Source organism: Melospiza melodia, chromosome 9 (genome assembly GCF_035770615.1).
Source record: "Melospiza melodia melodia isolate bMelMel2 chromosome 9, bMelMel2.pri, whole genome shotgun sequence".
Lineage (NCBI taxonomy): Eukaryota > Metazoa > Chordata > Aves > Passeriformes > Passerellidae > Melospiza > Melospiza melodia.
In genome coordinates, this window is record NC_086202.1 from 9,770,507 (window position 1) to 9,796,371 (window position 25,865).

The window sequence follows — 25,865 nt, forward strand, 5'->3', positions numbered from 1 at the left end:
TTTTGAACCCTTGTAACCATGTCTGGAAAAACAAACTAGTCATACAAAGTCATAAGAATCATCAGCCATGTGTACAACATTTGGTCACTTCAGAGTCCATGTATTAATATATTCATGACTTAGAAAAGGCAGACACTTGCACAAATCATTAACCTAGATTATTAACTGTTACAGCATCCAATAGTTTGCTCACGGTAATAGTTACCTATTCTACCTTGTATTACTGTGGTCACACCCCTCTGTAACATACCCATAATGTGTTTATAACTTGGAACAGTTCATAAATGATTTATAAAAAATCTTAAAATAAAAAATGCCCCTGTATCTCCTTTTTTTAAAACCATCTGGGCTCTCAAGACACAATATGTGAAAGTACAAAGCAAAGATGAAAACAGTATATATCTGATTTTAAGATGACAGATGAAGAAAAAGAGTTTTTGTTGTTTAAAAACAAATATATATACAAGGTATTGACTATTCTCAAGCTAACAGTGGAACAGCATGATCAAGAGCATAATTTTGTGTAGTTTTAAATAAAGTGACAGTTTATGTATAATTAACTGAACTGCAGGGAACGTAAAAACGGCATCACGCTTTCAGTCAGTACAATCACTTACCAATTTCAGCAGGTAGCTGCTTGATTTTGTTCTCTCGTATGCTAAGCATGGTGAGTTTTGACAAGTTTTTGATATCCTTTTCCACAGTAGTTATGCGATTAAAGCGTAGGTACAGCGTGGCCAGGGAGCTGAGCCTGTACACCACCGAGGGGATTTCTCGCAGTTTGTTGTGCCGCAGGTCAAGCATGCGCAGCTTCTTCAAGTTATCCAGAGAGTCAGGCAAACTGGTGAGTGAGTTTTCACTCAGAGCCAGCGTCACCAGGTTCACCAGACAGCCCACCTCTGCTGGCAGGCACTGCAGTTTGTTACTGTATAAATAAAGTTCTGTCAGCTGCGTTAGCTCTTTGACAGCTGATGGAAGCAAGTGTATAGACCTCTTGGACAAGTCCAAGCGCATAGAATTCTCCTCCCGGCATTTATTGAGCTCTTTGATCACTTCAGCATTGCTGGATTTTTTGCGAGTACCTGTGGCAGGATTAGGTCTTTTTATCGTATTGTCCACTGAAAAAGCTACCCCAGGCTGCGTGCTACTGGAGTCCTTCTTTCCATCTTTGGCATCTTTCCCTTTGGTCTTAGGCTCCTTTTCTTTGCTCTCTTTCCCAAATCCTCCAGAGGCCTTCGCCTCCTTCTCCCTTTCTTTTGATGATTGGACTTTTGGATCCTTCTCTTTACAGTCCTTTTCTTTTCCTAGATTACTACTCATGGTGACTCAACGTTCAGCAAGCACCACATGAAATCTGTTTCTGAAGTCCACAAGAACAATTCAATGCTGAGGCAACAAGGATCCTTAAAACACGCAAATGTTGAAGCCAGGGGGGAGCTTCAGAGGTGTGACACCCATTTGCTACATATTGGTTCTGAAGGCACTCTTTCCTAATCCTGCTATCAGGAGATCCAGCTGTAGAGATCAGGTCAAATGCTCCGTATTAGTATTTCTGGAACACAGAGAAGAGAAGCCAAAGTTAGTGTAAATATAAAACTTCCAGTTAAATACTGAGTGTTTCTACATGGAGCCTGTGCTCGCTAAGTCAGGTTAATGATTTGTCCTTCTGTTCAAATGTCAATGAAAAACCCAAGGCTAAATCAGAAATACTACACATATTGCTCACAAAACCCACTGTGGTACAAGAACTGTACTAATTAGTATATATGAGGGAAGAAAAATCACAATTCTTAAACATAATACTGCCTTCAGTACTACATTTGAGTCACCATCCTATGTCTTACCTAGTTCTTACAACAACTCCCTGGTCATCAACATCAATATTCTCTCTTCCCTCAATGCCCAATCAGCTAATAAATATCTGCTATAATTTTAAGTGCCTGCCTCTTCAAAGAAACCCATATAGGCTTATTCTTCCAGCACAAGACAATCTCAGTTCAATCTACAGTAAAATCTAATATGCTCAGTAACACAAACACTTTGCCTTGAGGTGTCTCTTCTGACCACCTCTGAACTGCAAGTCTCTGGTTTTCATTTGGAGCAGAACATTCTCACCAGCTTCATGTGCTTTGAAGAACCAAGCATAAGGATTTTTAAAATACACCTATCAGAAAGTCAGCCCAAAGCCCAGAAGAAACAATATATTATGCTTCAATATAAGTAAAATTATGAAGGAATTTCTCTTGGGAGTAGGACACAATATATCTTTACCACATCTTGAATTTACCCCCTCAATGAATACAATGCAGCCTAATAAGTGAACAGATGTCTCAAACGTATAAAGATTAATTTACATTTTTACAAAATCATTATGCACCATGGAGAGTAGCTTTTCTTCACGTTTCAATTCAAAACACATGACATGCCCAAGAACTTAATGATTCTGTGAAATGTGGAAAGGTTTTGGAATGTATCTTTGTGGAAGAAAAATAAGCAATCAATGGCAACAATAATTTCACGTCTCCATATTAGTCCACCTTTTAGCTTTGATATGAAGTATCCACTGCTGAAGCAAGATCCCTTGTTTCCCAGCCACCTTGTTTAAATACTCTTAAAACCCTCACAGGAACTGTGTCACAGTCCTGGTATTCCAACTTCTGCACAAGTTCATAAAGCTTGTAATCAAAAAATATTTTGCATACTTAAGCCATCACAAGTACTATAAATACAAACATTTTTTAGCAAAGCTCAAGTAACCATTTTTAACTGTGGTCAATCTATGTATGATTACCTTCAAATACAAAAATGTACATGGAGAACACAAAGCTGCACACTTTGCTGTATATGTATATATATATATTCATTTTTTTTTTTTTAAGATAAGGAAAATCTATTTAAAGATGATCAGAAGGACAAGGCACTTTACCCCAGCTGAAAATCCAGCTGTTTAGTAACAATGCTCAAAAGAGAACCTGCCCTAGGAGGTGCCTTCCAGTCGTTCACCCTGATTCATTACGGCTGCAGCATCACCAATTGTGCTACAAACACTGAAATATAAAAAAAAGAGAACCCCTCACCCTCAAAAGAAGCCCAAAACTGCCTCCAGTTCCTGTCTTCTGGACAACTCTGTTGTAAAGGGCCATGGCTGAACGCTAGCAGCAGCAAGCAAAAACAGTTTTTAACTTGGAAATTTTCTGCACTGTTGAGTTTTCCAAAGTAGCACAAGCCAGTTCTTTGCTAGAAGTTCTTTACTGGTTCTATCCTTAAGATTTCCACATGGCTTTTACACCATCCATTAATTTAACCTCTCCTCAAGATTGCTAACCTCACCAGATTATATTTAAAACTGCTTCTGAGCAATGTATAATCTACAGCTTGTAAAACACCAGTAATAGATCATGCAATGACTCCCAATGCAAAAACACAGCTGAGTAAAGGGTGGGAGCCCCAAAGGCTTGACAAGGTTTTCATTATGAAACAGCAACACAAAGAATCAAGAACTAACACAGTTTCTGGATTCCAGTAATACACAGGAAAGAGACCTGAGTGCCAGAACAGCTACTGCTCCTCATCCAGTCCTCAAAGTGTGAAATACTCAAAGGGCTGCTGCTCTCTTGAGCTTTCAATTTAATCAAATGTAGGACCCACCAAGAGATTTGTTTCATTTCTTATGTGCACAGCAGCTGGAGGAGGTTTAGAAAGAGCCTCAGAAAGGAAAGACTGCTGGAGATTAGTGCTGCAGAAAGCAGCTCGGCAGTGCAAGGGCTCCAAATAATCTGCACGCATTTCACTGTCTTGGTTAGCAATAACTTTAATTGCCAAAAAGAAATTGAATGTTCATCTGGATTGCTCTACATGATCTCTACTGCAGATCATTCAAGCTGATGGGGTCACTCACATACATAAGTCAAACCTGTATGCAAACTTTTGGTGGGCCTTAGTATAATAACATACTACAGAGGAAGTTAAATATGTTTCAGAAGGTTATGCATATTTTTCAAGCCCTTTCAGTTAAAGGACAAGAGTCACCATCAATTCTAAACTACAGTCAAACAAGCATTCATTGTATCCCAAAAGGAGAGCTTCTTTCAGAGATATTTTTAGCAAAAGGAAATTAAGTGAAATTAGCTAGTTCTGCCAACTACTTCCATTTTCCAATGCTGTTCAAACTGACTTCCTGTCAATATTAATTGACATAAAAACATTTAACTATTATGTTGTGGAGAAGTTGGAAAATTTAATAAGACTCTTGCTTGGCACAGTATGTGAGGGGAAAAATAACGTTTAAAGAAGTTAAGGAAAATAATCTCTTCCCTGTTCCGAGTATTACTTTTTCAAAGTAAAATATTTGTAAATAGCTATAAATAACCAACTTCAGAGTTTTGATCCACTCCTCCTGATGTCTGGTAAACATAAACCAGATGCATTTCATTTTTTCTGTCATCTGTAACTGATGAAACTTCAGAAACAGAAGCAACTTAAGCCTAAACTGTATCACCTTCCTTACTGTGTGGAAAAAGGGAACACATTTACCTCACAAATTTTAATGAATTGTTTAAAATATGTAAAAGTAATTGAAAAGAGATTTCAGCTTTTCTGAGCAATACAACCTAAAACATTTATGCAATACATGCTTTATTAAAAGTGCGGTAATGTAGGAACATTTTGCAGTTCTAGGAATAACACTACACTAATCAGTGCAATTTGGCAATATAAATACCAATGCTTCCTGGTCACTATCTAACACAATATGAGGCTTGAGATAAAGGATTTCAGCCAACTGCTATTCAAGTAAGGCTGTAAAAACCTTAACTGTCTCCTACCCACTACTGCAAAGCAGTGGGACCCCCCAGAACAGGCTGTTCCCTGCATGAAACACTGCCAGCAGTCCCTCACTTCCCAGAGGATGCCTTCAAGTGTCTTGTGACTTGTAATTATGTGAAAGTTTCCTGTGAGTTCACAGAGATGGCTTGAAGAAGAAATTGTTAACTGAAATAAAGAGTCTCCCACAGCTGAAACATTTCCCTCTCAAGTGAGGAGGCAAACCAACAGCAGGATTCTCTGCCAAAGGAAAATCATTGTGGCACGTCATCTTACAAAATGGTCACTTTACAGCTCCACCTAAACCTTTACTGGTTCCCCTTCTGTGTTTCAGGAGCCAAACCAGGCACTTCAAATCATAAACATTTCTGATATTCTAAGCATGTGATATCTAAGGCATCATTTCCACTGAAGTGTAACACATTACACTCAACTGTAACAGAATTTTACTTCTGTAATGTAGCAAGAGACATACAGGCCTGCATTTTAAAAGAAATTTTTTTACTACATATACAACTTTTTATCACAGTAGGAATGATTTTTTTCTCCTTATTCTGTGTTTGTACTAAACCTAACCCCCACCATGGCTAGGGCTTTTCAACATAAAAAGCAGCAGAGGATCATTCCGAATGCAAAAAAATTTTAATAAGGAATCAGTTCCTACTTGACACTCTGAAGTAAGCAAAAAATTATTCTACTACATAATAATAAATAAAATGTTCTGAGATTGCAATTCTGATCTAGGTATTTCTGATTAGTCAGCCCTAAGTGATTCTTAACAACAAGGCAGAGTTCAAATGCTATCTGGTAATTGCAGCAACACCTCTTCATAAACAAACACACACCAAAAAAAAATCTACCTTGTTAAAATTATTTACCTTTTAATTAGAGCAGCATGGGATACATCAAAAACGTTTCATATCCCAGCACACCACATCAATAAGCAATGGATGAAATTGAAAGCTTAGCCCAAGTGGCTACAATGAATTTCCATTTCATTTCATACCACATATGCAAAAAAAAAAAGCCAACCCAAAAAAACCTCAACCATCATAGTCACTACTTTCATTTGGAAACCCAAACAGCTTAAGCCAACGAGTCACTTGCAAACAAAGCACATTCTCTCCTACAATTTGCTAGCTTCAAACATATGAGCTACAGAGTTTTCATCTGTGTAAGTGCATTTCAGCTTCTGCCACTGCAGCCACCACAGAGCAGCTGTGAGCAAACTGCTGAATCAGTCACCAGCGGCTGCACAGCTCCTCTAAACACAAAACCTCACAGAGGTAGAGACAGCAAGGGAACAACCAGCCGTCACTCCACCAGAGATCAAAACCAGCAGCATCTATCTCAACAAAAGCAGTGCTCCTGAAATACGCCAGCTAGACAGCTTCTCTTCTTTGGGAAGAAACCTGTTATTCCAGAGTACAGGGTGCTCAATGGCAGCAGGGCAATACTGTCATGGTGCCAGCTACCCTGGTTGGCTTGTTCAATAGAAAAGGCTGACCATTAAATTCATCTCAGTTCTCTGAGTGGATGGCCAGCAGATGGTAGTTCACAGGCTACCAATTCAGCCTGATCTCAACACCCCAGGATGTGACACAGCTTTCACCCTAATCCCCTCTCACGCTGAGGGAGCGGCTTGTTCACTGCAGGCACAGCCTGAGCCTGTGGAGCTGGGCAAGGAGGAGGCCTGGGCCCTGACAGCCTCCAAGCCCTTCAGAACATCTTCATCTGCCACAGGCCTGCAGCCAAGAGCATCCCGACTGTTTGCTGCCTCCACGGCTGCCAAACAGCCGAGCGGAACCCAGCCTCGCGTTCCAGCAAAACCTGGGGCTGAGGGAATGATGGAGCAAACCTCAGCCCAAGAGGGCAACAACTGCTTTTAGACCACCTCTAAGGGCTTCCTTATGCTTCACTGTGGTGCCTTAAACCTGCAAACATGTCTGTAACTATGGGCACCTAATTATAAACCTATGTGCAGTTACACCTGGAGTAACTATGAATAAGCAAGTGAGTTTGTAAAGATTTTGAAGGTTGATCATTGTGTGCTTGCAGAACCAGGCAGATCTCCCAGGACACCCTGCAGAAGGGGCTAACAGCGGGCCTGTTAGCTAAAGGAGCGAGAAGAAGCTGAGAAGTAAGAAGAAGCTGATAAGGAGCTTTCTCCAAGGCTGTAAACAAGGAGATCGAGAGAAGAAAGATAAGAGCACTTTGCAGCTGGATGAAGCATTTTTAGAAAGTTAGGTGAAGTCACTATAACTTTTCACCAATAGCATGGTATTGACTTATTGTGGCCAATAGTTAAAGTAGAAGAAGGGTAAACAATTGGAAAGTGTATAAAAGATCAGCCATGCTCACTAATAAAGTGTTGCCAACTGAGACTGCTTGTGGTCTCTGCTTTTGTCGTAACCGCCTCGACAACACCCCATCCCAGCTTCTGACACAACCATGCCCTTCCAGGGCAAATGGGCAGGCACATGGACACACTGCTGGGTTTGAAGCTTTGGAATCCATCTTTTCACTCACTGGTCACCAGCTTTGCTGCTCTCTGGAAGCATTTCCCTGCACTAAGTGCCAGGTCACATACCAAAGTCCAGAGCAGTCGGGATAAAAAGGCTCCACACTTGCAGACAGAAAGTCACCTACGTCTTAAGTTCCTAGGAGGTAGAAATAATCTTTAGTGCCCTGACTTTGAACTCACCTAGCAAGCACAAAAATATACATACTGTGATTCATTCTGTGTGCTCCAACATTATTTTTATGAAGCACTCTCTCTTCTTCTCCTTTGCAGGAACAAAAACCTACTAGTTTTTTGGCCAAGTTATAAAATACCATTGCATATTTTTGCAAAACAGACTCCAAGAGCAAAGAATTCTGCTAACTCCATGGAGCAGCTTATTTTAATATGTAAAAAGGTACTTTCTACATGTGTGGCCCCCCAGCATGTACCTTTTGAGCTGCATGTCTCCATTTCCACGGCAACTCACTTTATCAGCAGGCTGTGTAATCCTGCATAATATATGAAATTTGAAAATCCTAACTTTCTAGATGAAACAAATTTCCAGGATTTAGTGCAGGTTCTAATATCTCTTAAAGGGGTCATTCTAAATGGATTTGCCAATCTAGGAAAACCCAGCTTGTTTTTGTGACCCTACAACTTCTCTATCTATAGTGGCATACAACCTTCTGCAAGAGCAAGCACTCCCAATCCACCCAATACCCTCCTCTGAATAAAGATCAGCAAAAACTTAATTTCCAATATAAAACAACCTTTCACTATTACCACTACACAGCACCCAGACACAACTATTCAGATCCCTCAACAGCTCCTATAAACAACCTGCCATGCACTGTTTTGTTACCAATTTGACAGAAAATGGCACTGGTCCCACCAAAGGTGATGATACAAACTACAAACCAGCATCAAATATTTTTCATTCATTCATCATTTCCTCTGAGCAATAAAAACAACTTATCAAAACAAAACCTACTCAAAAGGAGACTCAAACATGAATTACAAGCAAGAGAGAAAGTAAACACACAAAGCAACAGCAGAGTAACATATTATCTACTAATTATCTACATTACCAACAAATTAAGTTGTGTTGATCCTACAGAGATTGGGACAAAGCGCACACAAAACCCCATCACAGCTAAACAAAAACAATTACACTCTAGGGTAGCATCCTACCCTGGCCCCTAAGAGCAACACAGGATTATCTACCAAAAATCTTGTTTATTGTGGCAGTTCTCTGTTTATTTATCTCTGAATTTGACACAGTACATTTGCTCAGCGTCTTCAACATGCTTTTCTGTAATAATCATGACAATTTCACAAAGTTCAGTGCTGGATGATGATTACCAGTCCCTCAAATTTTCTGACCATAACTAGTGACTTTTATGTCACTGAATCCTTTTGCAGAGGAACACTATGCCAAAAAAAAAGAAACCAAAAAACTATCTAAAAACAACTTAAGATGTGGTTTTAACACAATTTTGTACACGAAAACGAGCAACAACTCTTTACCTTCTATGTTCTAACAGAAAAAGCCAGAAAAACTACATTATTGCAGCTCAGCACTGAACAATATCTGGCCTCTCTTCAATTTTTTTATTGTTTTTAGCTAAAAGTATTTGCAGTTCTTGATCTTCAGTTAAGATGACAAAAGCCTGGACATATTTGTTTTCTTGAACACCTAGTTTAAATATAACTAATGCATTGAAAAGGAAATCTGCAGTAACATTTACTTTTCAACTAGCATTGTGAGTCTGGAAGACATAGAAGTGTCTGTCAAAGTCAAAAAAAATACTTTACCCACAAGTTGCCAATTACACATCTCCTCACCCTTAAAATCATTAACATATTTTGGATCTGATCATTTCTTAGAAAACATCTAGCTCTTTGAACAGATCAGCATTCTTTTCAAAGAAAAGATAACAACCACAATCAGCATCAAATTTGCTCTAAGCGTAACTTTCTACTTCAATACAACTAAATTAAATAAAATTTCTTTGAAAACTGCACAATGATCAGCTAGTGTTGTTTCTTTATGACATTATATTTTCCCAAATTTTTACATTATATATTTAAATATTACAGGAAAGCAAAACAAATGTAGACTGAATGAAAAGTCAAAAAAATCTACACATCTTCCCCCATTACTGCTCAAGCAGTGCTCTTTCTAGTCAGGCTTTTTTGTTTGGTTTTGTAATTTGACTCTTTCAGACAAATGCATCTTACCTGGTGAAAGTAACTGATTCAGGCCAGGTTAATATATTTGTGTGTGTGTGTGAATATATAAATATATAATGTATATATAACATTAGGACAAAGAAATTGCTGTGTTTCAGCTAACTAGATATAAGCTAAAATATTCTCATCTCTTTTCTCCAGCAATCATTTGCCTAAACATGATGTGACCAACCACTTCTGCCATCCAAATACTCAGATGCAAGAACCAGAAACTGTCAAAGAGAAATGCTATTTTCCCTGTATTATGTGTGCCCACTCCAGCTGGAGTCTCATTTTTAACTGCTACATTTCTGAGCTTAATTGCATTCTGCCCACTCAGTTTCAACTGGCTTTTGCATTATTCCCTCCCTGCCCTCACCCTCTCATGCTGCATTATTGCACATGGTTAAGCAGATTACCACATTCCAATGGGCACCACATTCCACTGGATCCCATGTTCCTGCACCACTGCCTGAAACGATGCTCAGCCACAGCTGGAGAAGCCAAAGCAACTCAGAAATACCTCAGGGAACTTCACCAATTAATGGCACCATGGAAATGTAGGCTCATTACACACCCTGAGGAGGTGATGAAGACCAAAATTACTCCCAAGCCTCTTTCAAAGCTTTCAACTGCTTTCCCCCATTGAGCATGACAGAATTAAACCCAAGGACAGAAAGCAGTGACTGAAACAAACAGATGCATTCCAGAGGTGGTTCAGGTGGCCCTGCACCTTTGCCACTACAGCCAGGGCTCTGTGGCAAAGGCTTCTTCAAACACACTGACCTGTACAAAACTTCACCCCTTCAAGCTGACATTTGGCAGCATCTGCCTGCCAGCCCTCAGGAATTTTTGGATTGTTTTGGGGTTGGAGAGAGGGATCTTGAGGGAGCATAAGAATAGAGGGAAAAGGTAAGATAATTTACTTGGTTCAGCTGTTTGCAAGACTAACAGCTGGTAAAAGCACATGGCTTTATTCAAGTTGAAGGTAATCCTAACACCAGTTTCATAACTATGGCAGTTTTAGTTTAGACTAGGGACTTCAAATCTATTTCAATGCTTGGTGCCACAGTGAATTTCACCACATACTCACTCCTGAGCCTGCTTCACCTCCTCAACACCAACAGCTTCTGACACAAGGTATTCCCACAGAGCAAGTCAAACCCAGAGGGGCCAAACAGGCCTTTGCTCTCAGCTGAAACACCCTCCTACTGTCCTCCCCACCTCCCTCTGGGTCACAGCAGCCCCACAGAGGAAAAGCTCCTGCCAGGAGCACAGGCAAGCTGAGAAAGAGGCAGGAGCTGGAGAAGAACAAGGATGGGACAGTGATGGCACAGGTGATGGGCAAGAAGCAGCTGATAAGAAATTTTACATAAGAGAATATCACAGACAGAAATCCTGAGAAAATAATCAGTCAACAGGCACCACTCCTGCTCCTACACACTGCCTGGAGAAGGGGTCTTGCAGACTCTGTAGTGATTGGAGGGGTACTGATCACATTCTGACAAGTATGGTCACCTACAGCACTGGAAGCCATCTCATTCACACCTACTTAATTCTGATTGCTTTATAATGAAAATTTAATTTTCATAACTTCTTAGGAGTATTTTTATTTAGCTTTTTACATCTTTTCTTCCCCACTCAACATTGAATGCATTAGCATTACAAAAAATCCAAAAATGACAGCATTTGAATTTATTGCAAGTTCATCCACATTCTTACAGGCTCCCAAGATGATCCCAGAGATTTCTTTCCCAGGATAGCAGATGAAAGTGAAACAAACAAGGACAAGAAAGCTCTGTTCACCTTCCTGTTAAAAACCATGAAATGTTCAGACCTACAATGAATTCTCCTCATCCCCACTATCACAGAGCCTGATGCACAAACCCCCTCAGCCCCAGCACTGAACACTATTCTGCTCATAACTTTGAGCCCAATTAAAAGATTATTTCACATATACTAACAATTCTGGAAAACACATGATAAATTGGGTCCTTCAACAGGAACAAGATGTTTTCCTTCAAAAGAAAAAAAAAGTAAAAAGATCTATGATCCCTTCCAAGCAGATTCTTCAAAATCTGTTCAGATGAGGCATCCTTTTCTTTTCTTCAAAAAAAAAAAAAAAAACAACAAACCCCACCACCAAAATGTCTTCAATTACAATTTTCCTAGAAGCAGTGAAAAACATGATTTCTGCTTGTCAAAAATCAGCACAGTGATAGACTCCTAGCACACTTGAAAGGGTTGTGTATTGCAGAAGTAGAAAGCAGCAGCAGTGCTAACCTGAAAAAATGTCATGGAAAAATATTTAGATGCAATCTGAATAAAACATTGTATAAATATTGCAACAATACCTTTTACCTCACCACTTTCCAAAAAATTAAAAAGATAATGTAAATCTGAAAAAACTGATAAATAAGCCGGCTAGCTTAGAGCTACACTAAAGTTCACATCACTATCCTAACAATACGAAAATCAAAATTTACTATATATACCTATTTATACTGAGTGACACTTTTGCACCTTACTGGCCTTTAAGACAGAAAACAGATGTCATAAATGTCTAGATAATTCAGCAAGAATTGCCTGTTTGTGAGCATTTAAAATGCAACCTTTACAGCAGCTCAGGTACAACAATGTCTCACCAGGCCTGCTGGTCTGCAGATATTTGTGCCCTGCAGAATCTGTTCCCATTGAGCAGATGGACCAGAGGATTGCACTGAACTTTACCAGCTGAGAACGGGTGATTCCCTGCACTGGGATTGCCCACAGCTGCTCCTCTCTGACCTGCACAGAGGGGAGGATGCTCTCAGCTCCTTGCAGAGTGACCCTGACCCAAGCCCCAGCTAACAGCTCAACAAAGTGATGGAGCCCTCATTTTTGTACTAATGCACAGGGCAGGAGAGGGGCATTTTAACCACTTAAGTGACATTCATGAGTTGCAGGGGTTGAACCAACTCAGATTAAAAGACAGTGAGTCCTTTTCAAACCAAGAATAATCCAAAAAGTATTAGACATATGCTCAAAGCACTCAGAAAAAAAAAACAGCCTCACAAATTGACTTGAAGGACTGAACAAATTTTAGTATGACAATATGCTCCAGAACAATATGTTCAAAATAAGGGTACTATATATATACATATATATATATGAACAGTATGAGAATACTAAGAACATATCTGAGGACTTGAGAACAGAGCTCCTGAACAGAAATAATAAGAAACTGAAACACTGTAGAAACACTGTACCTGGAACTCTAAAAACAAATAAATAAAAATCAGTTTAACAAAGAAGTTGATTAACTAATTTTAACTAATACTTGCTACCTGCTTGTTCCTTTCTCACTCAACCATTCTCAAAATAGTGAAGAAGGAAGAAAAATCACAGGAATGACACTTCCTATAAAAACATGAAGGATGAGAAAAAGAGAGCAAACAGCAGTACAGGTAGAAGAGAGATGAAAACCACCAGCATGCACCTGAAGTGAGACAGGAGCACTGGGTACAGGCTGCAAGGAACTCTGGCAATGTACAGGAATAACCAAAGAGCAGTAGCAGACAGACAGGCAGGACACCAGAACTGCCAAGAAGGATGTGTGGAGCAGGACCTGAACTGCTGCAAGCCCTGCAACAGGGCACAGCCAGTGCCACCCTCCCAGCCAGGCACAACGAGCCAGAGCTGCTCCTCCATCCCACCACAAGCCTGCTCCATCCCTCCCTCTGCTGCAAGGCAAGAAACATCCAGTTACATGCACTATTTTATTCCTGTCTGGGGCTAAAGGATCAGCACATGTCTGAGGAAACCTCCTCCCCACCAGCCCCCAGCTCCTGTGATTCTTGGGCACAGGGTTGTGCAAACAGGGGCAGCTTCTCTCCCCCACAACTCCTCCTTCCTCCTCCCCTTCTTACATTCTCTGACAATAATTCCTCAAACAGGAGGTGGAGAAGCTGCAATCTGAAGAGCTGAATATCAGTGTGTACTGCACGAATTCCTACCAAACCAAAAGCTTCTGTAATTCCTACAGAGTAGCATAACTAGTCTGACAACTGTCAGTATTAACTTAGTATTGAAGCACACTTAAATGCTATAAACATAAATTAACAATTTTTTAATATACACCAATATACACATTAAATCACTTTATATTAGATCAGCAGCATATGAGGATCAAATTCAGACATGATGCAAAGAAGGAAATTTTCATTTTAAATGATTCTTGCTTTCTAAGGCTAAATTTGATCCATGCTTGTGAGGACCAGCAGTTGGAAATATGACTGAGAGAAAAAGGTTTAACCACAGGCTCTGTTTTTGACACACTGTGTGCTGTCCTCTAACTCCTAAAGTCCTCGTGTCAGATCTGTGCAGCTGATACTGTTTCACTGCTCATTTTTCTCACAATCAACTTTTAGCTTATTTTGCAGAGCAAATAACACTACCACTAAATCCAGACCAGATGATCCCTGCCAACACTCAGACTCATCACTGTGGGCTGCATTACAGCATGATCTTACACAGCATCATCTTGTTCCTACTTCTAGCATTTATCAATAAATTACTATTTTGATTCAGGAGCTCTTCATCTCTCTCCAGAAGAATGTGGTTTCTTCAATTGATGTTTCTGTGGGGCCACTTCTTCTCATATTTATAAACACACCATAACGGCAAGAATCTGCTAGAAAATTGTCTATGCCCTTCATCCTTTAGCCATACTACCATTGTGTCTAGACAGGACTACAAAATGCTATCTAAGAAAAAAAACAGTGTCAAAGTATTTATTGCCCAAATAGCCCTTCCACCTGTCCTTTAGAAATAGGAAGCAAATCATTGCCCTGCAAGGCAGTTCTGGCCTGTGGACTGCTTCCAAGCCATGCTGCCCTGCATGCTCCAACACATTAGTCATGCCTCCATATACAATAAATGAAGTTGCTAATAGAGATACAAAAGGCTGACCGGTAAATAAAAAGGGAGACAACACAGCAAATCCAAATTAGGCTGAAAAAATACCATCTGTTCCAGTTAAAATATCTTCCTCATCTGTATTATCACCAGGAGCTCTCCATTTGTTATTTATTATTTCTAGATACTGTTTCAAATATTAGGAGGTTTGCATAAAAGTCACATTACTTAATTCAAGTACCATTAGTTGGGAGTGATCCACAAGTGACTTTGGTAAACTTCACAAAGTGCAAAGTAATTCTCCCCCCTCCCTTTATAGGTGTATATATATATATATATATACATACATATACATATATATACATATACATATATATGGATGGATATATAATTATAATGGCATAATAACAACTATTATCAGCATATCAGAACACCTCATACTAAAACGTGACACTTAAGGCAAGTGACCCTTAAATCTAAATAAAAAACTTGACCTAAAAGAATCACTTCTTTGCACTGGCTAATTTCTCTGTTCTGTGATCACCTGTTTAAGCTTTCATTTGTCACTGCTATTCAGGCTGGGATATTTTATTTACACTTGGCTGCAAGCACTAGGCAGCGGTAAAAGCTGCACATTAATAATGATAATAATAATCAAAACCAAGCAGTAGCCTTGGATGAAAAGTGCCCATGACCAGAGGAGGTGAGAAAAAGGGCCATACAACCAGCCTCCCACATCTGACTGACAAGAGAACTTACAGTGCTCACTAGCTCGTAATTAAGAGTTTTGACAGCAAGGAAAATGAGAATCCAAATGAATCCTAAATGCTGTGATTCTGGACTAATCATCTCTGTAATGCATCAGTAACTTTATTTTGGAGTACCTACCTGAAAAGCGGTCAAAATCTGGTGAAAAGATTATTTTCATCATAATTCATTATATTCTATTAATCAGGTTCTGCCCATTTACTTTTGGTAACTGAAGAGCAGCACATTTGTAGTGCATGAATATAAACACACACCTGAAGTAGTTCTGGAAGATCCATCAAAGCAGAACCCCACAAAAGAAAACTTGTTAATTGGTTCCTGAGTTCCTAGCCTCATTTAGTTATAAACCAGGCTATACAACACTGAATTTACATCAAAATCATAACTAAGATATATCCAGAGCTGTTACTGATCTCACCCTCCACTACTTGAGAATGTTGCTTACACAGGAAAGAAAACTTAGCCTTGGAAGGTATTTAAGGAGTCTCAGCAGTAATTTTACACTCTGCACCTAGAAACCTTGAAATTCAGTCCATGAGTTTTTACAGCCACATGCAACACAAGCAGAACTTTTTGCTCACATGACAAATAACTGCTCTAGCACTGGAAAAGTGCATGAGAAAGTTCAAACCATTATTAATTTCTATTTAGAAAAAGTAATTTGAAAGTGGCACTCACAAACTTCCCATGCTCTCTCCCCCTACTTTTATTAGAAAACTTTATACCTCTAGACTTGCAAACAGAGTAACTCAATGGTGGAAGCATAGCAGTGACCTGGAAAAAGTTCAGGCATGCACACATACCTGAGTGTGTGCATTAAGATGAATGGAGGCAGGATACCTCACGTTACCTCAGGATAAGGGAATACAGACAAGCAGCCCCAGTGAGTACCTTTCATGCTCTCTATACACTTCAGCCTTGCATTAACTTGTTTCTGTGTCACAAAATAAGACATTTATAGCCAAGATTAAAAAAAATATTCTGGACCATTTCTTTTTGTCAGAAGGTATTTCAACTATTAATTATGTAGTTCAAAGATGAAGAGGGAGCTAAAATCATGTTGTAAAAGTATAAAGCAATGCAAAAATCACTAGAAGCAGCTCTCAAGGATACTTTTAGATTACCATGGTATACAACTGATCAGCTTATATTAAATACTTCTGAAAGACAGACAGCAAGCTGGCCCAAAGAACCAACAGCATGCAAACTGTGAAAGTCTTCCTGCTAACATAAAGCAGGTTTAAAAGGAAAAAACAAAACAAACCAGTTTCAGTAGACACTGAAAATCACAGGACTGAAAGCTGTGACAAACACAGATTTCTCATTCCAAGACTTTACAGGTTGAGAACAACACAAAGATTTGCCTACAGAGACTGAGGGTGTAAGCCCATCGTTTATATACACCACAAGCTTTGAAGTTGAGAGCATCTTTCTTTTAGTATTCTTAATACAGAGGATCATTAAGAAATAAGAGGTCACATACAGATTACAACCATTTCAGGATCCTTCCAGACCCCATGACTACTTGTTACCACACTGTACATTCAAAGATGACACATGCTACTCTCCAAACAAAGATCTCACTGCAGCCATGGGTTTGTGCCCATTTGCCTTTCTCCACCTTCCACTTGGCTGGGAGGAGTGAGGAGTTTGGGGCTGGGATCCACCTCTGTTCCTCAACCATGGTGAGCTTGGTGTCTCCAAGCCACATCCTAGGACTGAGGTTCAGCTACCACTGGCTCAAAGGAGGGAAGACAGAGCTATCCCACTGCCATTGCTGCTGGCCAAATTCTCCCCTCTAATTTGTGCCTTAGTTTCTCTAATGCAAAAGGGATAGTACACATCACACATAAAGGCAAGTAAGCTTATTCAAGACTATAAAAGGCTACAAGGTCTTTTTGATCCTGCAACAGCAAATTCAGAAATAACTATGATTTTTCCAGGGCTTCTGAAACGGAACATCTCACCAAAGGCAAATGCACATCTTGAGATGTGAGCAGCTGCTCCAGAAGAGACAAACTAGTTCCTTGTTCTCCTCTCGCTCTCTTTTATTTTTATACAACCTGATTTTGGGGAAAACATTTGGGTTTTCATTACCACAGGAGGGCAGGAGCATGTAACACTCCTGTCGATTTCTTCTTGGAGACAGCAGAACAAACAGTGGGAGCTGGAATGCAGAAAGAGCCAAGTCAGAGACCCGGAGCGTGATGGAAACAGCCCCAGCAGCGGAGTTAACTGCTCGCTAATGAAGGCGTATGCATCCCATCTGCTGACTGCACAAGAGCTGGAATGGTTTCAAAACCAGCCCAACACAGACATACCATCAAATATGTGATGTGAACGTTGTGATCCATACTCAGAAGTTACCCCACGGATTTTGGCAGGGCCGAGTACAGACCCAGACACACACACGGGCACTGAGGTACAGGACACGAACAGCGCCCTTGTCACACGTTCACTGTCACTGCCCGGTGAGAACAGGAATCCCTCCAGAGGAATTTGTTTATTCATTAATTCTGATTTCAGGAGAAAGTTCTGGCTTGCACCCAGCAGCTAATTGGTTCAATAAACAGCATCTCAGTTTAGAAGAAGAAAACATGATACTACAGTGAGAACATGTAACTGAAACCTCGATAGCTGGGTATGACTTAGGGCTTCTCCAAAGAGCCGCCCTGCAAACAGATAAATTTTAAAAGACAAGACAAGATACAGCCTAAATGCAAGAAATAACCACAAAGACTTATCTGAAGACTTCTTATGGGGAAGAGAAAAGAGAAATTACTACTGTGAAAATGTCCCTAATGATGACCTAAAACACAGAAAATAAATTTATGGATGAAATGACATCATGGAGGGAAAAAAAATCCATCTTGCATTTAAATTCTGAATTACAACTCACAGGTATAATATTTAAACTTCTGTTCCCTCCTAGCTAGGCCTGTCACACACAATATGCTATAAAGACAGCTGCCAAACAATTTTTTGAGTATTCCAAAAAGCAAATACATAGCCCACTGTGAAAAACAAATATGATTACCTGAAATCTGTGATCATATCTGCACACTGTCAGAGAGTCCAAAAGACCTGAACAGACTTACCAAAACAAAATCTGCTGCACTAACACAAGCTCCCAGGTAGTTTCATTTGTACTATTTACTAATATGAATTTCCCTTTTCATGAAATTGACAATTTTAAATTTAATACAGCCTATGCAACTGCCAGTATTATAAAGTTCTCTTTAGTAAGTAATGTTTTTGGTTTTGTAAGTACTGAAACAATAGCCATCAGATCTGAAGAACTATTAGAAAAGTAATTGTCACAATTTAACATATTAACAAGAACATTTGAGCTGAGGTTTCATTTAAGCCATACATGCCTTCAATAAGAAATTTGTGCAAATCACTCCAAATTATGCATATTATATATCTTTGGCTTTAGACCCTTTGATTGTACAGTCATTTTCTCTACATGTACCATTTTTAAAAGTCATGTACACTAAGTGCTACATCAGAAGAAACAGCAAAATGGGATTTCATGGTAAATCCTTCATATTCTGCTACAATCAGCATTTTGCAGGACTACACAGATGAATTCTCTGTTAGCCCTCCACTTCCTTGTTTAGGAGGCCACTTTTTGCACTATTACTTTTTATAAAGATCTATTTTTGACTGCAATGGACTTTTGTTTACATATTAAGCCACCTGATGTCTCCAGGAGACATACAGTTTGCTAGTGAAGTCATTTTCTCTCTGCTGCACACAGTAACTCCATGTAACTACATGCTTCTAAACAGGAGTTGGTATTTGCAGCAATCTGCAAAAGACTCCTGGCCATGAGTTATCCCTTGGAATTAAAAGAAATGCACAGTTCTGCTTTTCTGCAGCAGAGGGGGAAGGGGAATATAACAAAACACAAAACTCCAACACCACAATTTCAGAAACACAACTTCTCATCTAATGAAGAGAATGATTGCTCCATTTTTTCTTTGCCTTGGTCAGCTGCAGGTTGATTGGGGGGGTGTTGAGTTGGAGAGAAGCACTGAGAGAGATTACAAGGTGTTCTTTTTTTAATGAGGATGCAATGATGCTAGATTAGGTCTAACACAAACAAAAAAGAAAGACTGAAGCTAAGAGTCTGAACCTTTCCATAGCACAATGCACTTTACTCAGCACCTGCAGTTGCACTGAACACAGAGCTTTAGCTAATTGTCTATAGATTTACTACAACCTTCACTACTGTGCAATATAAGCTTTAAGTTGTGACACACTGAATAGGTTTCTTTTGTTTATAAAAGAAAAGTCTATGCAACAGTTAAGAAATAGTAAAAAAGAGCTTTTGGGGTTTTTTTTGCTCTGAGCTTTTGGGGTTTTTTTGCTCTGTTGTGTTTTTCTGACACAACATGAGTATTTCCTCCCAGGACAATTCTCAATAACCACGATTAATGCCGTGCATTACAAAACAGATTATAATTTTCAGCATCAAAAAAAACTTACAACAGTCAGGGATCTTATTATACAGGAGACTGGACAGTTCACATGCTACAACTACACACACCACCATTACTGGCAGTCACAGCACAGAAGCCTCATAACAAAGAGAAAGCAAAATCCCCTATTTGCCAAGATTTAAATGGCTGGGGCACAGGCAAGAGAAAGGAAAAGGGAGAAATCTGACTCCCCACAATCATTGCTGCACCTCAGCTACAAACAAATATCAGGCCCTGGTTGTTTTGGCTGCCAGTCAGGTATTTCTTCATAAAAGTAATAAATATACTTACTTTTCTTCCCAGTCAAGACAACATGCCAGACCAATGGATTGTTCTGACCATTCAAGCTGTCATGAAATAACTCTTCAACTTCTGATTTATTACTAATTCCTATTAGTATGGATACATTGAAAACACAGATCTAAATACAACTGCAAATCCTGAGGTGATTTTGCCATATTTCTTGATGTACTAAACCAACATTATCTGTAATATCTAATAGATAATTAAAATCCATATATATCTGTACATTAAGTATAGATGCACTATAGCTTAGTGTCCACAGGTATTGGGGTTTCAATACTACTTTTATGCTTTCACATAACATTATTTAACCTTGCATTTTCATGCCCATTACTATAGTTATTCTAAACTTCTAATAGACACAATTTTTTGACAGGATAAGTGTTAAAAGTACTGTATTATAATAATACATATGCTGTTTGCAGCACTACACAGAATACTTCATATGCAAGTGAATCATCCATCACCATATAGAAGTCCTAAGTAAATTCGGGATTCCTAAAATGCTATCAGTTACTGTTTCAGAAAACACTTTCTGTAATTTTAATTCTTACAACAAACTCATTCTGCATATCCTTAACCTGAATAACTCATACTGCTTTAATATGTGTGCAAACAAGTGGAAGAGTGACAAGCTACTAACATCAGATGTGATTTAAACATACCTTTCTTGCTGCAGTTTTCACACACTAAAACACATAAAACAGAGTGAACCCTAGGATTAAAACAGATTAGCCAAAAAATAGAAATACTAGTTTCATGTACTACCATTCCCAAAATCTGACACATTGCATCAATAACATGTCTATAGCCACAAGAAAAGCTGCACTCTCTGATGATTTTAAAAAGTCTCTGTGCATCTATTAATCACTAAGAGTCAAGTACATGATACTAATCACTGTTCTGCTTAACAACTCTGTAAAGCAAACTTTTGACAGACAGGTGATGGCAATCTGCCACCGGTTCCCAAAAAGAGTGTCTGCTTTCAGTCACATCCCTGTATCGACACTTTCAGTAAGTCAACAAATGTTTCAGCACCAAAACAACAGTGGCACAACGTTTCACATTCCTTATGTAGGAAATATTCTCACAGACCTCCATAGGATTTCTGGAATTAATGCAAAACAAAACCTCAAGCAAACATGTTTTGCAACCCCAAATATAGTGAGTTTAGAAATAGTTGGTGAAAAACTGCTAAAGCTTGAAATTTTTTTGCCTCCAAGTGCATGTATCAACCTGTGGGCTGAAAGGAGTGGGAGACTAGAACATAGCTAAGTTAAAATTGCACCTCATCACAAACAAGCCTCACTATTTAATAGGGATGCACTTCAGAACCCCTCTCCAAAGCAATATCAACCACGAACAAGATCTGTGGTGCTACAGAAAGAACCTATTTTAAAGCCCAGCAGTCAAAGCAGTGAGTGAATTGAGATGTGCTGCAATATTTATGCAGCCATTCTAATGCAAATGCGGAAGGTATTAGAAAGGCGATTTGCATTGGTGCACAGCCCCTTCAGTCAGCGCACAATGCCGACAGAAAGAACAATTAGGATGCATGCATAACAAAAAGCCTCCGACCACAGGGTGGGCAGGTCCACTGAACCGGATACAATATCTACGGGATCCACAGGGCTCCATGGAAATCCTGCCTGCTGGATCGCAGCGCGCCTCGGGCTCACACCCGGAATGTGAAGCGTCCCTGGGCACAAAAGCACGGAGATGATGAGCACAGCAAAGGTGAGAACAAGCTACAGCCAACTCCATGCGGGCACCAGCCTCACGTCTCACTAGAGAGCACAGCTCGGTCCCAAGGGCTGCTCCTCCCGGCAAAACCCCCCCACCGCTGACACACAGCAGCAAACTTTCAACTTGGCTCAAAAATAGTACATAAAAATCGGGGACGTACTTTCCTGTAGCAAAAAAAAAAAAAAAACCAAAAAAAAAAACAAAACTCTCTCCAGCACTGATTGAGTCAGGTGTGCAAACCAGGATCTAATGCACATCCACTCTGAGAACAGACTGTGCTTTTGTAGAGAAAGCAAAAAGCAAACTAATAGATTTAAGTATTCACCTTTTTTTTTATAACATGTACACCTTAATGTAAAACAATACTAAAACAACCAAGTATATAGGCAAGCCAGATTGTTTTAAAAAGTTCTTTGACCGTGCATCCTAGTATTTATCTACACCAACTCACAGCCTCTTAATATATCCTCACAGCAGTCAGCATGTCTGCAATTATATGATGGGCTCTCTCATTTCTCTTGTAGAGCAATACAGATAAAGAACCTCTTAAACTGTGACAATCTTAAAACAGCCTAAAATCACCACACGGCACAAACTCACTTTTTTAAAAGAAATTATAAACTGTCTATAATTTCTATAAAAAAGATACATTACCTGGAGTTTAACGATGGGGAAAAAAATCTTAGTAATTAAAATTCCCTTTTCATCCAGAGACCTGGATATCCTAAAAATGCCTTTATTGAACCAAATTTGATGTTGGAGAATTCCCAGATTTATAATAGTACGTGATGAGTATTTCGCAACAGAGTCAAGGCAAAGCAATGCAGCAAAAAACAAGCGAATTAAGGTCAATGGCTAATACAGCAAACATTACCTTGCTTATTATATCAACCTGTTACATTTTATCCATTTTGTAACACAGCAAGACCAGACCACTGTATGAAACAGACTAGACCACGTCGGCCAGTACAGTTTCCAGAAAACGAGAGTTCTTTTTATCTGTACCATCAGTTGTAACTGGCTTTTTAATCTTCTCTACTGCATCCTCCCCAGCCCTCTCTCACACACACAAACCCACCAAAAAGCGAGAGGCAGAAATTTCTCCTCTGAGATGCAGTTGCAAGCAGTAAAAATAAATACAAGGTATTACGACAACAGAGCGAGAAGCAAGCTTCACTTCAATTAAAAGAGCAGCCACTGAAAAATAAAATCCAAAGCAATGAGCCTCGAAGTGTTCTGGGTGGGAGATGCCACTGGCCGCGCTGAACGGGAGGGTATGGCGGGCTGGACATGAGGACATGGCAGCAGCTTTTCCTGCACCCAGGAACAGCACAGATACCCCAAACCCAGGCGCTGGGGAGGGCAGGGGCAAGGTGGGCACCAGGGACAGCCTTCCCAGGGGCTCTGGTGGGACACGGGAAGGGACAACGCTGCCTTCCCCTCCTGTGCACAGAAGTTTTCATCTTTCCTCAGACACGAAGGAGAACCTGCTCCTACAGAGACATGGCTCCTTCGTAGCACCCACCCAAATTCTCCACAGCGGTGTTTTGGAACCACTGAGGTCTCTTAAGGCAGTTTTATTTCCTTGCTACCATACTAAAGCCTCCCAAAACAGAGCTTTGTTATTTACTGCGTTTCCTCAGCCCTGTAAAGAAGGGATCACAGAATGTGATCCTTATTTCAAACGTGCAGAAGATGCTTTGGCAGCCCTAATTCAATTACCATGCATGAGCACCGTGCCCACACACGAGCATGTACATCCACCTATTTCACGGGTGCTGGACACAGCTGCCGGCTCAGGGTGACAAGCCAGGACTGCCACACACACGCTGCTCCAGCAGAAACATGCTTTTCTAGAAAGCCACAGCCAAGTCACAATCAATCCAAGGGCTTCCTAAAAGGCACACGCACAGCAGTGATCTTCCGAGCAATTAATCTCTGTGCACGGGCTAACGGCGCGGGGAGACAGCTGGAGAAAATGTTCCTCGTCTGAAGGAATCCCTTCAATCACACACAATTCCTGGAGGAGAATACACCCGTCAGTGCGATTAAAGTGTCAACATAACAAAGGAACGCCCCTCCCAGCACCTCCTGCCTTACAGATATGCCACGCTGGAAAGGAAAAACTACACCAGGAAAAACTACACCGGGAACTGCAGCTACTCACAACCAGAACTGCTCACGGACCCTCCCTTGCCATCACCGCAAACAAAAAACGCTGAGGATTCTTTCTAGAAAGAGCACACAGAGGGATGTGGAAGAAGACAGCATCCTCTTTGAGGATCCCTCAGTATTCCTCAAAGGAAGGCTGTGGACACAAGGAGAGCTTTGTCTGGAATCATCTTTGTGCATTACAAGGTTACATATAAAATTAGTTTTTGCCTAATATACATGCTTTGCCTTGCCACACGTACAGAAATGCTGATGGCCGACAAACAGCCTCAAATTAAAGGAACACGGCTTCACATGAGGAAAATTATCTCCCATTTTACTCATCCAGAGCAAGGAATAATTACATAGAAAACAAAATAGTGAAATCCAAAACATTCAAGGGGAATTAAGATGATAAGGGTGTTACTAAAATTAAAATGTATGCACAGTAGTGTAATAACAAATTCAAAAGATACTGTAAATCTTTCCCAAAACCAGATTAAGTTTGTATCAAGATCACCATACAACATATGCCTGAAATATGGCTGTAAATAAGCATGATTTAATTTGACCACCACCTACTTTAAGCCCTTGATTTTATAAAGAGAAGTATAACATAATGATTAGTGATTAAAAAAAAACAACAACAAACCAACACACACAGTTTAGGAGGTAAAAAGAACAATATATAAGGTCAAACATGCAAATAAGAAACAGTAGAAAATTAAGATCCCAAAAGTGATTACCAAAACCATCTCAACTTCTATTCTGACAGACAAAAAAATCTCCACCAAATACTGCAGCAACGACAATACACACAAATACAACTCCTTGGTCATTAATATTCTGCCTCAAAAGTCTGCACATGTGCAAAACTCAATGCTTCCACAGTCCCATCTCAAAAACACAACTTACAGATTACCAGTACTATTTCAGCACTTCACAATTGTTTTCTCACACATGGTGACGCTTTATTCCGTGTCCATACCTGCTCCTAAATAGGATGGACAAGTGAAGCAGCAACACAGTTTCACCAAACTTCAGTTCTGCTGAATTGCTGTGCAGCTCACGCCCAGTCGCAATTTTAGTCAGGGCGGCCGTTCACCTTACTAAGGTTACTACAGCTTTTGGAGCATTTCCTAGGGAAAGACACGAACAGCTCGGTGAAGACGCCTTCTACAGCCACAAATATACGCGGGAAGCTGTCACACCGCTTTTCTCTGTCACACCTCTCTGTTTTAAATACCGGGAAAATCACCTGGCTAGACAGGAAGGCGACGACTTTTGAAACGAGGTTCTGTCTCTGTGGCTCCATCAGAACTGCCACAATAAATACATGGGGTGAAACAGGAAAAGAGCCTCACGCCTATGCGAGAGGGTGGGGGACGCACTGACACGGGCAGAGGCAGCGCTAATCATTACCCGCACGCCGGTAATCATTACCCGGAGCGCCGCCGCCACTACACACACGCCAGATCGCTTCAATTTCTCCGTGCCAGCTCCCGGCACCGAGAGCTGGCGGCGAGGAGAAGAGGTGAGGCTGTAAGACGGAGCTTCCTCCTTTCTTTTTGTTGTTATTGTTGTTGTTGTTGTGGCGGTCGCTGCCATCGCCCGGCAGCCCCTCGGCCGAGCCCCGCGGGGGCGATGGCCGCCCCCGGCCCGGCCCGTTCCACCCCACCTGCGCCGGGCCCCGCGGACCGGGCGGGGCAGCCCCGCCGGGGCGGGCACGGGCTCCCCGCCGGCCGCCCCGCCGCCCCCACCTGCGCCCCGGCCCTCCCCGCCTTTGTGCCCGCGGCCTCCCGCCGCCCCCGGCCGCCGCCCGCTGTCAGCCGCCGCCCGGCCGAGCCCCCCGGCCCGCCCGCCCCGTACCGTGCGGCTCCGCCATCCTCCCGCGGCGCGCTCGGCACCCGCTCCGCGCCCGGCCCTGCCCTGCCGGCCACCGTCTGTGCGCACCGAGC

General features: G+C 40.8%; 1 protein-coding gene across 3 annotated transcripts in view; it reads right to left on the bottom strand.

Annotated features, from left to right (window-relative positions):
• The window catches only part of SHOC2 (SHOC2 leucine rich repeat scaffold protein), a 63,101-nt gene extending 37,236 nt beyond the window's left edge, over nt 1-25,865 (bottom strand). The window contains exons 1-2 of one of the 3 annotated variants that reach the window (XM_063163204.1): nt 25,777-25,865; nt 618-1,552 (exon numbers count right to left, since the gene is read on the bottom strand). In XM_063163204.1, the coding sequence (XP_063019274.1) occupies nt 618-1,320 (703 nt within the window). In that variant the 5' untranslated portion in view covers nt 1,321-1,552; nt 25,777-25,865. Of the gene's footprint in view, nt 1-617; nt 1,553-24,895; nt 25,014-25,350; nt 25,479-25,776 lie in introns of those variants that run through there. The other 2 variants (XM_063163205.1, XM_063163206.1) reach the window with 2 other exon arrangements.